Raw genomic sequence first — 11132 nt, forward strand, 5'->3', positions numbered from 1 at the left:
ACTTATCTTATTAATTATTCCAAGTCAAGCCGGATTGACAAAAAAAGTGAAAAGTGAAATAAAAGAAACCCAAAGCCAATGAGACAGGTAATTCACACAATCCGTAAAAACGTGAGGTCGACTACTGATATAGCATTTTGTAACAAAAATAGTAAAATGTAGCTTGTTACCATAAATGAATTTTAAATGATGAAATAGAAACGATCCTCATAGTAAGGAAGTTGGAAAGATATTTATTGATGCTTTCCATATCTATTGTTGCGACGTCTATGGATTACAGTTGTTTATCACACACAACATACCTATTAACGTCACATTCCTGTTCAAGAATATATCCTGATTGTATCACCAGACAATTCAATCCTGTATCTGTAGTCGGCATTCCAGCACTAAAGAGGTTCATATTTACACTCGAACCATCTGAATAAATCCACGTATTCTCTATACTACTGTCCGATCCATCTACAAAAGCCCTAGTTGCAATGGATGGGGATAACAAGGCCAGTTTCTCTGGCGTGTCCACTTTAGCCAAACGGCCACCAAAGCCAGCGCAATATGATATAGCATCCGTGTGTTTGTATCTTGTAGTTATTTGCAGTTTGTAGCAAAATTGAAGACTTGAATCGTACACGAAATCATTCGTATCACATGGAATACAGGTAAACTCTGGTGATGACCACTGGCCATTCTGCTGACAAGTGACCTGTGGGTTTCCATTCAGCAGATGACCTGTGAGGCATGTATATGAATGAGATGCCCCCACTGAACTCTCCGCAGTTGTTGGTGTTTCTGCGTTTAAAACTGTAGGAGGAAGGGGGCACAAAATTTCGGCAGCTTCAGTCGTCGTCGTGGGCAAAGTCGTCGTTGTTGAAGGCGTCGTTGTCATCGTTGTTGTCGTCGTTGTCGTCGCTGTCGTTGTTGTCGATGTTGTCGTTGTTGTCGATGCTGTCGCTGTTGTCGACGTTGTCGTTGTTGGTGCGATGTATGCAAGAGTGGACACACACGTAAACTGACCACTAGATAATTCTACACACTTAGAGTCAACGTCACAAGAATGTCCAACACAAGATTCTAAAAGAAATGGTTCAAACTGTACTAACGCCGATCTCAAAATAGTACCAGTTGTGTTACTAGAAGACACAGTAATGTAAGCAACGTTTTCACCAAGCTCACAATTTGCTGTAGGAAAATCAAAAGCGATAACTTGGCATTTTGTTCGCAACAAACACGCGCGTGAACATTGCTGTAATCCTATGATATCGATACTTAGAAATGTCTGTGACAACTGCTGTTCATGTTGCACTACTTGTATGATCGTTTTGCCAGGACAGTTGTGTCCATTCACAGTAATCACCGTATATATGGACAACAAAGTCATACAGAGTCTTTCTGAACGGATGCCCATAGTTAAGTACATATAATGGTGTAGGACACACCGTAGTACTGCTTGTGTTACTGATAAATTATTTAGTATGCTTGCCTTTTTATCGAAACAAGTGTCCTGGCAAGGTTACTTTCAAACCAGTTAATTAGGAAAACAACAGTAGCGTAAGGAAACCAATAGGATACATGGACGTGCTGTGTATTGATGTACGCCAGCCAATGAGCTGAAGTCTATCAGCACTAACGGTATACCGGAGAAGATTAATTTGACAATGAAAATTCGATAGATTCCGTGACAGAATCTTCATTTATTTATCAATTTATTGCTTATGAGGTTGTGTAATTATCTTGTCTTATATTGGGTTCAATAGAATGAAGCGATGAAAATTCTACAAAATACTCACAAGTGAATCACAGCTTTTCATATAAATTTAGAGTTAAACACAGTAGAACCAAACAATGTATTTAAATTTAACCTAAGATAATAACAACAAGTTCGGTACGTGTACTGCGCGGGTTACAGGCGCACCAGAAAAAGTAAAATGTCACGTTTTGATCATATGACCTCTTTGTTCAGATTTGACTTGAAGCCAGGATGAGCAGGAATTACGTGCTTCTGGTTTTGAAAAGGTATGTAAGAGAATGAATATTTTTTTTAACTAATCATGTGTTTAAGTTTTTAATTTAAAAAAAAATGTTAATAAAAACCCATTTTTACGTTTTGATAGATAAGTTCGTATTCAGCAATATTCGGATAAGATAGGAAAACTGTAAAAATAAATATATATCAATAAATAAATGTTTAGTCCACCAACTTTCTTTGAATCCATAAAGTCAAAATCTCTTAAATTGGTTAATTCTATTAAAGGTTAGTATTTTAAAGCTATAGAGAGCATGGCAAAAACATAAAATGCAATACATTTTCAAACACCATCCAATTTTGTTTAACAATAACACACGCTTGCATATTTAAAAACCTTCACGCACCAGCGCATTTGACATTTATTGGAACTAGGAAAATTGATTACTGAAACCATGTTAAGGATGCATAAATACTGACATTTTATCAATCAATCAATTTATATTAATTCTAGTCATAACAATTCATGTAAAAATATTGGTAGAAGTCACTTCACATTACATGTGTTACCAAAAGTAGGACTGGCAGTGTTGGTGGTAGGGAGGGGGTGTAGCCATCATCCATCAAATATTTGTCTTCATATCAACTTTATACCCATCTCGTAACGGTTTATCCGCCCGGTCACATTATTCTGACATTGGGCCAACCAACCCTACCCATGCTGAGCGTCTGGGAATACTTACCGATATTTTTAAAAGACTCGGAATGTCTCGACAGAACCAATTGCTTTCTTCACAATACCAAAGGTGAAGGAGTGTCGAGATAGACTTTAGAAAGAAGACAGGTATGTGTGAAAGGAAAAGGAGAAGATAAAAGATCCCATGATTAGTCGTGACTTACAATGGGGGCGACAGCTAAACTTCATACATCCCTCATTCTAGTGCAGGACAAAAAGACTTAAACGGAAACAATAACGCATTTCTGAAATATTAATTATTAATTCTTCACTTTAATTTTAATAACTAAATGTGTCTTTTGAAAGAGATCACCAATGAGGAACATGTTTTGATTAGCTGATATTTCATTACCACAATATACAAATTACAAGTACAATTATAAATATGAGGATTGGAAAACAAGCCAGCTTATATATATATATATATATATATATATATATATAAATATCTCAACTTTACATTATTATTGAATCTGAAAATATAAATATTGAAGGAAAGTACTTACAAGTTTAAATACACCTTCATCAAGCCTGATTGATTTAGTTCATATTTTTTAATCGTTATTATTTTTCTTAAGCACATCTCCTAAATGTTTGTATACAAACCCATCCTGTGACTCTATGCATGATTTACACGTGTTTCATTCGGATAGTCGCACAGTTCAGAACAAACATGCGTACCTGACTTTGTTAAAAATTATCAGATATATGGAAATAACGTAATTTATTTTGAAATTTGGATATGATATATTTTTTTGCACCAAATTCTCATTAACGGCTGAATCATGGGACTAATGCACTAGCCTCCCCATTTAGATTTGACATGCATTTCGATCACTTTGCATTTTCTTCATTCGCCTCCTAGGCTTCAATATTTATGTCCTTAGCAACACTGATGGATCATAGGCGGACCAAACAGCTGTATGATGCAATTTAATGATTTGTTTGGCTCCACTGTATCTAACTCTAAAAATATATTAAAATGTGCTTTCATTTGTGTGTCTTTCGTACAAGCATTAATAGGTTAAAACTATTAAACCTTCCACTTTTTATTTCAATTTCGAACTATTGAAGAATCCATGTATCGTATGCACTCAATATTTGATTAACAGCCGTATGTTCGTGACCAAGTTTGGGATAAAATTATAAAAATGGTATCGAGGCGAGTAAACATGTCCTGATTTCAACCCATTACTAATGGTTGGCGCTTATCCTGTTGCGTGAGGTATCTCATCTAGCTGAAGTGGTTTACATGATAATGAAATAGTATTCCAATAAGCTTGTGGCAATCAATACGTTTGTTTATTTCACGTGAAGGTTGTTGCCTCTATCATTGGATTTTACAATGTCACTTTTGCTATAATTAGTATCATGTTATTGACCGATTGAAATAGGACAAGATAATGGATTTCATTTCATATAAATAAAAAATCGTAAAGTTTCCGAGTAAACATTCCAGTGTCATCTGATTGTCGGCAACGAGAAGGCTGCACTGGATGTTATGTTACTGCTATTTAACTTTCATCTATGCTTTTTATATGATGTTTTGTGTAATTTGGTATGATGATATGTATGGAAAACCAAACACAAACGCATTTGGCATGCACGAAGGAAAAATCAATGTATTTGCTAGAAAACTTTAGATTTGATTTTTTTTTCTCAGTATACTCTGCTTTAACATTCACGGATGATCTTGACTGCAAAAGTGATGAAGGAAGTAGTGAAATATATAAGAACCAAAGGTTTCCGTAAAAGTGATCTTTAATAATATTTCTATTGTCTATGGTGAACAGAAAGTTTATTCCTACAGGCAGTAACTGAATTTTATTTTACAAATCAACCAGTGCAACACGCGTAATTTGAAACGAAGTGATGATAGACCTTGTACACAATGACACGGAAAACTGGACATTTCTGAAACACTCTTTTTAACACACTTTTTAAGGAGTCTCCGTGTAAATCTTTCTTTTGTTCATGTTTTTGCCCAAATGTCGTGGAATTGGTAAATAACACGATAATACAAAAAAGGTCAAAACAAACATAGTGAATAACGTTGTCATTATTACTATATTGCTGAAAAGTCGCTGAGCGAGGTTTTAATATTTTAAAAAATTACCGTACATCAATGAACTTCTTTGTTCTTCGTGAAATGTTATCGATGCATTAAATCTTTAAGAACAGTATGTTTTTGATCGGCACCAGCAAATTCTGGGATTTAATTATGTATGATCAGCGTATATAATAACGATATAATTAGTCTCGTAGAACATCAAACATGCATCGAAAACAACACATTAATAGAAGAAACATTATGCTAAACTGGAAAATTTGCCTACAAATTCCTCAATTTTTAATGATTTCGTTGTAAAAGGATAATTGATATTGGTTCTAGTACACAAAGTTCATTTTTTTTTTATTTATAAAATTAGCTTCCTTTTCCGTTGCTTTAATCCGGTCCGATATATACACACTGTAAATCACGTACAATTCGCGAATACAAGATTTCGCGAACGCTGATCTAGATATAACTTTGAATTCGCGAATGATAAGCTATCACAGATACGAACTCTACAAAGGTCCTATACCGGCAGTCGATAGCTTTATATAGGCCGCCATTTTGCTTTCAATTCATGTGACTATATATGAAAAATGATTTTGTCATGTGATATGTGTTGTACCATAATAAACTATATTTACATTAGTATAGACTATTACGCCGACAAAAGAAACGAATGTGAACACTTAACATGTTTTATGTTTGAAGAGTTAAGTGAGTTGATTTCAGGGTAAGATGACAGGACTGTAGTATGCCAGACGTATTGTGCAGTGTTTAATGTTACGCTTCGTAACGTGTGTCTGCTGTTTATTCATTAATCTTGTCAGCGGAAATATATTTTTCTGTGTGTTTTTTTCTGCTGTTTATTTTGTAATTTGATATTTTCCAGGTTATAAACTCTATTATCTTAAATATTTTAGTACCTTACATCTATTATGGCAGACTTGCTTGACCTCCGAATTTAGACCTATAGTTGTGCATTTTAATAACGTAATTAGTGAAGTTCCGCCATCATTAACATGGGGATGTCGTTTAAAAGTACGGAATTCTAAAGAATTTAAAAGTAATAGATATCTAGAAGATTTGTTTGTGAATATATCAGGTAAATGTATAATTCAACGGACGTTAAAGTAAGTTAACAATGGAATAACGATGACGTCAACAAGATATTCCTACAAATAATACAGAAGGATTTGAATACAAGATTGGCTCTCCTGGCAAAATTAAAATAAATACAACGCGAAATATAAGTGATTTACAGTAGCCAATGGAAGTCGATGAAGCAGAGGGCGCTTACTGTTCTGGAGTCCTTTTGTGTGAAATGTTTTCCTTTATTACCGTTTTATTGATTTTGTTGATATGTTGATGTTAATTGTTTCTATTAAATACGTATTGTTCATTAATTTGATCGTCAAATTTCCAGCACATTGTATCTTGTAATTAATATTTGCTAGGAATATTTTTAGATTTATGATGGTCTGAATGATTTTACAAGCTGAAAGAATATTTCTGAAAAGCATGTAGTTACTTCATTGTACACGCCAATGCGCAGTTGTATGATCATATCATTAACATCAATCCGATAAATGGGAATTTGAAAAATTGAAAGCTACGTGATGGTTGCTGACCATTAGTGACAATACATTGTAATGCTGTGGGGGAAGGTTGCCCACCACACAATATGAAGATTCTACAAGATACACACAAAGGAATAGCACCATTTTATATCAAATCGAAATAAATTACAATAAATACAAGCAATGAATTTGAGAGCACCATACAGCTGTTTCGACCTTTTAGGATATAATTCAATGATGATAAGGGCCTAAATTTTGAAACCTGGCTATTGAGATTGATCGGAAGATTGCCAAAAGCTATATAGAGAGGTACCCGGTATTTTATACCTGATAATTTCAGAAGGACGTGAAGTTCATGTACATCTGTATATTCTGAGTTATGCGAGGAGGTGGATTGATTGAAACGTGGCTGCAGGATACAGTAAACATCGGGGACCTAAGTCCATCAACGTGTCAACCATCTGCAGTGTCTAAGATGGGATCGTTTTTAACTTTCGTAGCTCGGAAAAGGACTTTGTTGTGAACGTTTACTTATGGAAAAAAAGTAAAAAGCGTTTGTTTTACAGTCGAAAACATAAATTCTACATAAGGGAAGTGAGGATTTCATTAAAATGTTTCTCTCTATGTATGAATAACGGATTTTGCCCATATTTTGTCTGAATCATCCTTTGGTGAATCGCAATCAATTGTGTATGAACATTGGGTTTCGACCCCTTTTTTGGGCGAGATGAACATGGCCAAACTGGAGGAAACAGAGCTTTTAAAACAATTTTTCTTGCATAGAAATACATTGATGTTGTCCCAATTAGGCCTGAAGCATGCTTTGGTGAAGGGAAACATTGATGTAAACAGTAGATCTCAGCCCCTTAGTATGGGCGAGGGAAGGGGGCGACGGAGGAAGTCCCGTTGGGGAAATAAAGCAAATGCTTTAAAATCATTCTTTTTATTTAGGAATGCATGTCCCCGTTTGGTCTAAGACATGCAAGGGTGAACAGAATTAATTTCGCACAAACAGTGGGTTCCAGTTCCCCGGAGCGGGAGGGGTGGGGCCTTTGAGTCAATCAATATGTTTCATTGTAAACCTATTACCTAATTGACCTATTCCCTAAACATGCAAATGCTCTATGGTAATTATCCTTTCCTAGTTATTAATAGGGTTCAGTTGATGATTAATTCGATTAGAAGCAATTTTGTCTCCAAATATAGCCCGAAGTTTGACAACGGCAATTATTAAATTTAAGACTTTGCGATGGAATATATGAAAGTTTTATTCTTAAATTTCCCTTGAGCTCAGTAGTCGTTGCTATTGTAACTTAACTTTAAACCGCTAAGACCTATCAAAATCGATACATAATAACTAGTCACTGTTTAATAATTACTTTTTGTTAATTAACGTAATTAAATTTGTTAAATTATGAACACTTATTTCCCTTATGGCCAGAATAGCAAACGAGTTAGATAAGTAACACAGATCCAAAGCATTTGTCAGTAAATATACTAACTTTAACAATGGCTACATGTTTAGATAGACTGTTTTCGCATCTGTTGTTCACCTATTTGACGCTCACAGTGAATGGGCAGAACTGTCCGGGCAATATAATCGCACAAGCATTCCACAGTGGACAGAAATTATCACAGATATTTCTTAATATTAATTTGACAGGATTACAGCAGTGTTCACATGCGTGTTTGTTGAGAACAAAATGCCAAGTTATCGCTTTTAATTTTCTGACAGCAAATTGTGAGCTTGGTGAAAACGTTGCTTATGTTACTCCGTCATTTAGTAATTCAACCGGGACTATTCTAAGATCGACTTTATTACAGTTTGAAACATTTCTTTTAGAATCCTGTGTTGGGCATTCTTGTGATAATGATTCTGTTTGTGTTGAATTATCTAGTGGTACATTCACGTGCGTTTCTTTACTGACATATGTTGCACCCACGACAACGGCGTTGACAACTATTTCACCGGAGACGACGTCAACAACAGTACCCCCGACGACAACGACGACAACAGCGCTGCCACCAACGACATTACAGACAACGTCATCATCGACGATGCAATCAACTACCACTGAAGCCACCGACATTTTTTGTGGAGATCTACTTTCAGTTCCAAATGCTGACACACCAACATCCACAGAGAGATCCGTAGGAACTTCTCTTTCATATTCATGTGTCACAGGTTATATGTTGTCCGGAAACCCAGAGGTTACTTGTCAGCAGAATGGTCAATGGTCAATACCAGCGTTGACCTGCGTTTTATGTGAAACGAATGATTTCGTGTACAATTCAGGTCATCAGATTTGCTACAGACTACAACTAGACACACGGTACGTCCAACCAAATGCGGTGTTATATTGTTCCGGGATTGGTGGACGTTTGGCTAAGGTGGACACTACTGAGAAAATAAAATTTTTAGCTTCCGTCCTTCCAACGTTCACTCAGGTGTTTGTTGATGGGACCGACGCCGAGGAGGAGAGCAAATGGATCTATTCAGATGGGTCTGATGTGAATATGAATCTCTTTCAAGGAGGACAGCCAACTTTTAATACGGCAGTAAATTGTATGATATTACTATCGAACTTCGCAGAGATTGGAGAACTGAATTGTTATTCTGCTAGGTTTGTAATATGCGAAAAGTAGATGGACTAAAAATACAAATAATGTTGTTTCAACATTTAATTAGTATTCCTTGATGCTTTATTTTCTTTTGTTCTCTCTTTCAAATAGTTTTTGCTTAAAAACAACAACATTTGATTACATTTTGACTGTCACACTTCTTTTAACAAATGCAAGAATGTATGGTTTAATATAGTATGAATGTTTATGTTGTAACTTGTTGATGGTACCTTGATATCTACCCCGTTTCATTTCCTGCAATATCATTTTTTGTGTTTCTTTGTCTTTATAGCTTCAAAGTGTGATATACAATTGATAAATATTTCTTTTATGTAATAATACCTGACATATTTCAATACGGCAATTTTTTGTAGAAAATCTTGTTTGCTTTTTTTTGTTTGTTTGTTTTTTGTTTTTGTTTTTTTGCTTGTTTTCTGTTTTGTTTTCTGTTTTGCTCTGTGATGTTGTCGTATCAGGATAATAAGTCCAGGTGTTCCAGAAGAGTAAGCGTATTCTGTTTCCTCGACGATACCCGCCATGCAAATCTTGGGCAACCCAAGTAAGTAATATCATGTACTGAAATGAGAACAATGGATACAAAAATACTGCTGGAACCAACAGGCAAATTAACGAGAATACAACATGCCCAGCTTCATATTGCACAGATCACCTTTACGACAAATCAAACTGTCACATATTTTTTCATAAATATGCATCTTTTGAAACCCTTTTTTATGTTATGAGTTTGTCTGTCAGTTGGCGACATCTGGCGCTAAAATCTTGATAATGGGAACAGGCCCTTGAATATGAAATTAACTGCGACAAGTAAATTGAAATCATCATACTTATCATAAAGCTAGGTGGAAAACTGTCAATATTTCTTATGTTGTAGGAAAAGATAAGCAACTGAGTCTGTCATGTTCCTTGATTTTTCATTCTGATGTGTATATACAATGTATGATAGACGTACTTAAAGACGTATTTTAAGACGGCACATTAGCAATAAATCTGAAAGTAAAATTGAAGGACTTCGCAAGGTCTTTTAGAAATTTTTTGATAAGCTGTTTTAAAAATTCAAACTCATATGATAGCTATGTTATTAAAATATATTCATTATCATTCGATAAAGGTGAAACCATCGGAAATCTCATCAATATTTATCAGGTAATAACTAACATAAAGTGCTTTAGGTTGTTGCTATATTGCACATATATATGTATATAAACTTGTTTAAATGTTACATTATTATCGGTAATGTAAAATTTATTTGGGTATTGTATACACTTAATTTTTTTATTGAATGTAAATTATTGAAAAATAAAATAATAAACATTTTTCAGCACAGATGACGATTCACATTATTTCTTTCATTTCATTTCAGAATGTTTTATTAATATTAACAACTAATAGGGTTAGACAGCAGGCTAAAACCTATTTAAATCTACTCCAAAGACAACACAGAGGTCAGACATAAACATAATACACCATAAACACACATACATACATACATACATACATACATACATACATACATACATACATACATACATACATACATACATACATACATACATTCGTTATCGATGTTATAGATTTGTGTAATGTAAATTTATCATAGAATATGTTAACTATTGTCCACTAAATGATGATCGCAATTATCAATTTTCATTTTCCCAGAGCTGAAATTTAGAATGACGAGGCCCAATCTCTGATTCTCCTGACCTACAAATGTATAACTAACGTTTTGATATTGTACATCCATTGTTCAATCATTGATCGTTAGTAAAATTCATCACAAGACAGTATTGTACCTTATTTCAGTTCATCTTTTAACATCCGGTACCATTGATTTCAACAATTTTAATTCACACGTTCTTCTTTAGGTGCTTTTCATGTTTATAATATTTTGACAATTGTTCCTGCGATTTTAAGAGGCGTTATGTACCTTGCATAGCAAAACGTTTGAAGGGTGTTGTCTTTTTGTGTCAGACAAATAGATCAATTACGAAGTTATACTAAAAGTTATTTTACTCTAAAATAAGAATGTTTAAAGCAATACAGTTTTTTTTGGTAATTATCTTTTTATTTCCATTTTAATGTACAATACACATCATCATTATCATCATCACCACACAATCACAATCATCATCATCATCATCATCATCATCACCATCATCA

At 34.5% G+C, this 11132-nt stretch overlaps 2 protein-coding genes across 2 annotated transcripts; one reads left to right on the forward strand and one right to left on the reverse strand.

Moving 5' to 3' along the window:
- Window positions 1-274: 274 nt before the first annotated feature.
- On the reverse strand, window positions 275-1405 carry LOC132548803 (uncharacterized). The gene has a single exon (XM_060212697.1). The coding sequence runs from the start codon at window positions 1403-1405 to the stop codon at window positions 275-277; it is 1131 nt and encodes a 376-aa protein (XP_060068680.1).
- A 6436-nt stretch (window positions 1406-7841) lies between these two features.
- Window positions 7842-8978, forward strand: LOC132548804 (uncharacterized). Its single transcript, XM_060212698.1, has one exon. The coding sequence runs from the start codon at window positions 7842-7844 to the stop codon at window positions 8976-8978; it is 1137 nt and encodes a 378-aa protein (XP_060068681.1).
- The last annotated feature ends 2154 nt before the right edge of the window (window positions 8979-11132 follow it).

The sequence above is a fragment of the Ylistrum balloti genome, unplaced genomic scaffold, assembly GCF_031769215.1.
Source record: "Ylistrum balloti isolate Yb309-2 unplaced genomic scaffold, AGI_CSIRO_Ybal_v1 Utg370028, whole genome shotgun sequence".
Taxonomy (NCBI): domain Eukaryota; kingdom Metazoa; phylum Mollusca; class Bivalvia; order Pectinida; family Pectinidae; genus Ylistrum; species Ylistrum balloti.

Bases quoted from the DNA above. Each gene is read 5' to 3' on its own strand.
- LOC132548803 (XM_060212697.1), bottom strand. From the start codon at position 1,405: ATGGGCATCCGTTCAGAAAGACTCTGTATGACTTTGTTGTCCATATAT.
- LOC132548804 (XM_060212698.1), top strand. From the start codon at position 7,842: ATGGCTACATGTTTAGATAGACTGTTTTCGCATCTGTTGTTCACCTAT.